The 2,629-nt window shown below is 28.0% G+C and overlaps 1 protein-coding gene across 6 annotated transcripts in view; it reads right to left on the reverse strand.

The window, feature by feature from the left end:
- Ca-beta (Ca2+-channel-protein-beta-subunit) overlaps positions 1-2,629 on the reverse strand; it is an 84,603-nt gene that overhangs the window by 36,719 nt on the left and 45,255 nt on the right. For 5 of the 6 annotated variants that reach the window (XR_001344745.3, XM_014436867.3, XM_014436870.3 and 2 more), the window contains exon 2: positions 397-513. Coding sequence is in view for 5 of the 6 variants with exons in the window: in XM_014436867.3 (XP_014292353.1) it covers positions 397-513 (117 nt within the window). In the remaining variant the exon portion in view is untranslated. Of the gene's footprint in view, positions 1-396; positions 514-949; positions 1,000-2,629 lie in introns of those variants that run through there. The other variant, XM_014436869.3, reaches the window with a different exon arrangement.

A 2,629-nucleotide genomic window follows, 5' to 3' on the forward strand; every position in this document is an offset into this window, starting at 1 on the left:
ATTAGAAATATTCTTACGTATTCATTTATTTTAAATATAAATTACACAAATAAAATAAATGGTGTAAGAATTAAAAAACACTTTATAACAAAAAAAAAAAATAAATATGTAAAATAAAAAGCTACTCTGAACCCCGGTTAACTGGAATCCCGGTTAATAGAGCCACGGATAATGGGGGTCCTACTGTATTTTTATGTGTTATTTTGGCAGCGACCGATAGTTGTCATCTGGTCGGATCATATTGGATGTAATTTTTGAAATAAATAAAATTAAAAAAGTAGATTAAATGAATAACTGCCAGTCTTTAAATACGTATAATTAATATCTATACTAAAATAGGGTTGTGAAAATATTATCTGATTGAGAACTGTATCTAAATCAATTCTACTATATTACCCTGGCTTTTTCTAGCTGACTTAGCGCTTGCCTCTCCTTCTCACGCCGAAGCGTTTCCTTCTCTTCGTCCAGCGACAAGTCTGATGATGGATGTGAGTAGTTAGAATCTGCTGAGCCCTAACCAAAACAAAAATGAATTAGATATCATGAGGTAATATCTATAATATAATAGAAGAAAATCCTAATAGATGCTTCAAATCTATTATTAAAATATTTTAAAATTTTTTCTTACTATAATTATGATTTTCAACATAAAATGAAACTGCAAATTATAACTAAGCGATTTCCAAAATTCTATTTAGCTTAATAATTCAATAAGCCTTTACGATATTGAAATTTTTTTTTTTTTACATTTATAGACTGCTTAACTACTTATTAAGGTTTTAATTTATCCTATGTTATTTTAAATTATACCTATAGTAATTATACTTCTAAATACATAGCAAAAGGATAAATAGCCTGAAATACTTTTTGGTACGTGCAGCTGGGTATGGAGCATGCATGGGGTAGCCCACCAACTACACATGCTTTTTGAGTTTTTAAATGTTCTTACCAGTGATGTGTACTTGGACATAAGTTAACAGTTCACACCAAGGACTTAAGAATGCAGCATGCAAGACACAATAACGGGTAAACACATAGAGAAACATAAACAGAAAATCTTAATAAAATTCTAGTCCACGAATTAAATGCAATTACAATAAAAAAAAAATTAATGGATAAATATGGTTAATGGATCACATTGGGTAAAGATATTTCAGAGAATTTCGTTATGCTTAATTATATGATAAATATAGATTTGGATAAATAAAGCTTTGGATTATCTAAATATAATTAAATGAATCAAAATTTGTTAATCATTCAAGATTCTCAAGAAATATTGTGTTTAAATGAAAGTATAGGTTAAATGGTACTTCATTTATTTCTATTGCACTTATCGTGACTTTTGTAGAAGTTGTTTTATAAACAATTTTAACAAAATAATCAAAATTGTAATACGGTTTTTAATAAGAGCATGCCAAATTTTAAAATAAGAGGAAACATATTTTTTAAAGGGTTAAAACATTTTTTCCGGACATAAGAGTTGTATTTATATCGTTGGAAAGCCAAAAATGTTTGGAAAAATAATATTTATTATATAAAGTCGAAGAAGGCGGTGGTGAATGATAAAAACATGTATATAAAGGATCTGTTCTAACACGAGTTGGACTGGCAGCCGCATTCGCAGTTTTTCCCTTTAGCCAGTCTGTGATGCCGACTTTTGCTAAATAATTATTGTACTTTTTTAATTCATTTTAACCTATATCTGAGCCTTTCCGTTGATAGAATAACCATCTACATAAAACCATTCCTTGTGTTTTCAATAAATATTTGAAAATACAAAGAATAAATGGTTATTTTAGTTAACTGTTTTTTTATTTTTATGTTATTGTATTATTACTTTATAGAAATATCATTATTCCTGTTAAAAAGGTTTGTTAATCTGTCAACTGAAAGGCTCATTAATAATATATAAAAAAAAAATGTTCTGAAACAAGCGAGGATTAACTTCAATTCTAAGTAGGGGGTGGAGGTGGTAAGTGAAAATTGTGTTATGAGCGTACCACACCAGATTTTCGGAATTAATTAACTATGTTTAATGTTAATGTTTAATGTTATTGTTTTAAGATTCGTTCTATAGAGATTAATAAAAACCTAAAAAAAGTCCATCCACATCACCTACATTCGACCCTATAGTATTTTATTGATAAAAATATCTCTATCTTTACATGTACGTCCTATTTTAAATAAATATATAGTTTTTCAGTGTTCCTGGTCCGTGCTTGTTTTGATTTTTTTTTCCATCGGTACCATTATTGGGAGGTACTGATTTATGCCTCTTCAAAACAAGAGGTACAAAATTTAAACCAGAGTGGTATTCTTACTTGTATTGATATCTTGGGTCGCACTCCCGTGTTACACTTATTTTACAGTAACAAGATATTGCGAGCTGCAGAAGTTAGAAAAAAATATGTGCAATTTCACACCACCAACACTGGAAAAGTATAGATACATTTTTTATTTTAAGTAAAATTGAATTTAAAGCTATAAGTGGTACGTACTTATTGAATTAAAATCAAAATATATGTACTCATTAATAGAGGAAGTTAAGTTAATGTCTATACATTATTAGTTATAATTGATTATTTTTTCAAATAACTTACGATTATATATATGTGTATATATATATATA

This window comes from Halyomorpha halys, unplaced genomic scaffold, assembly GCF_000696795.3.
Source record: "Halyomorpha halys isolate HHAL.00 unplaced genomic scaffold, Hhal_1.1 Scaffold2136.1, whole genome shotgun sequence".
In the NCBI taxonomy this organism is placed as follows: domain Eukaryota; kingdom Metazoa; phylum Arthropoda; class Insecta; order Hemiptera; family Pentatomidae; genus Halyomorpha; species Halyomorpha halys.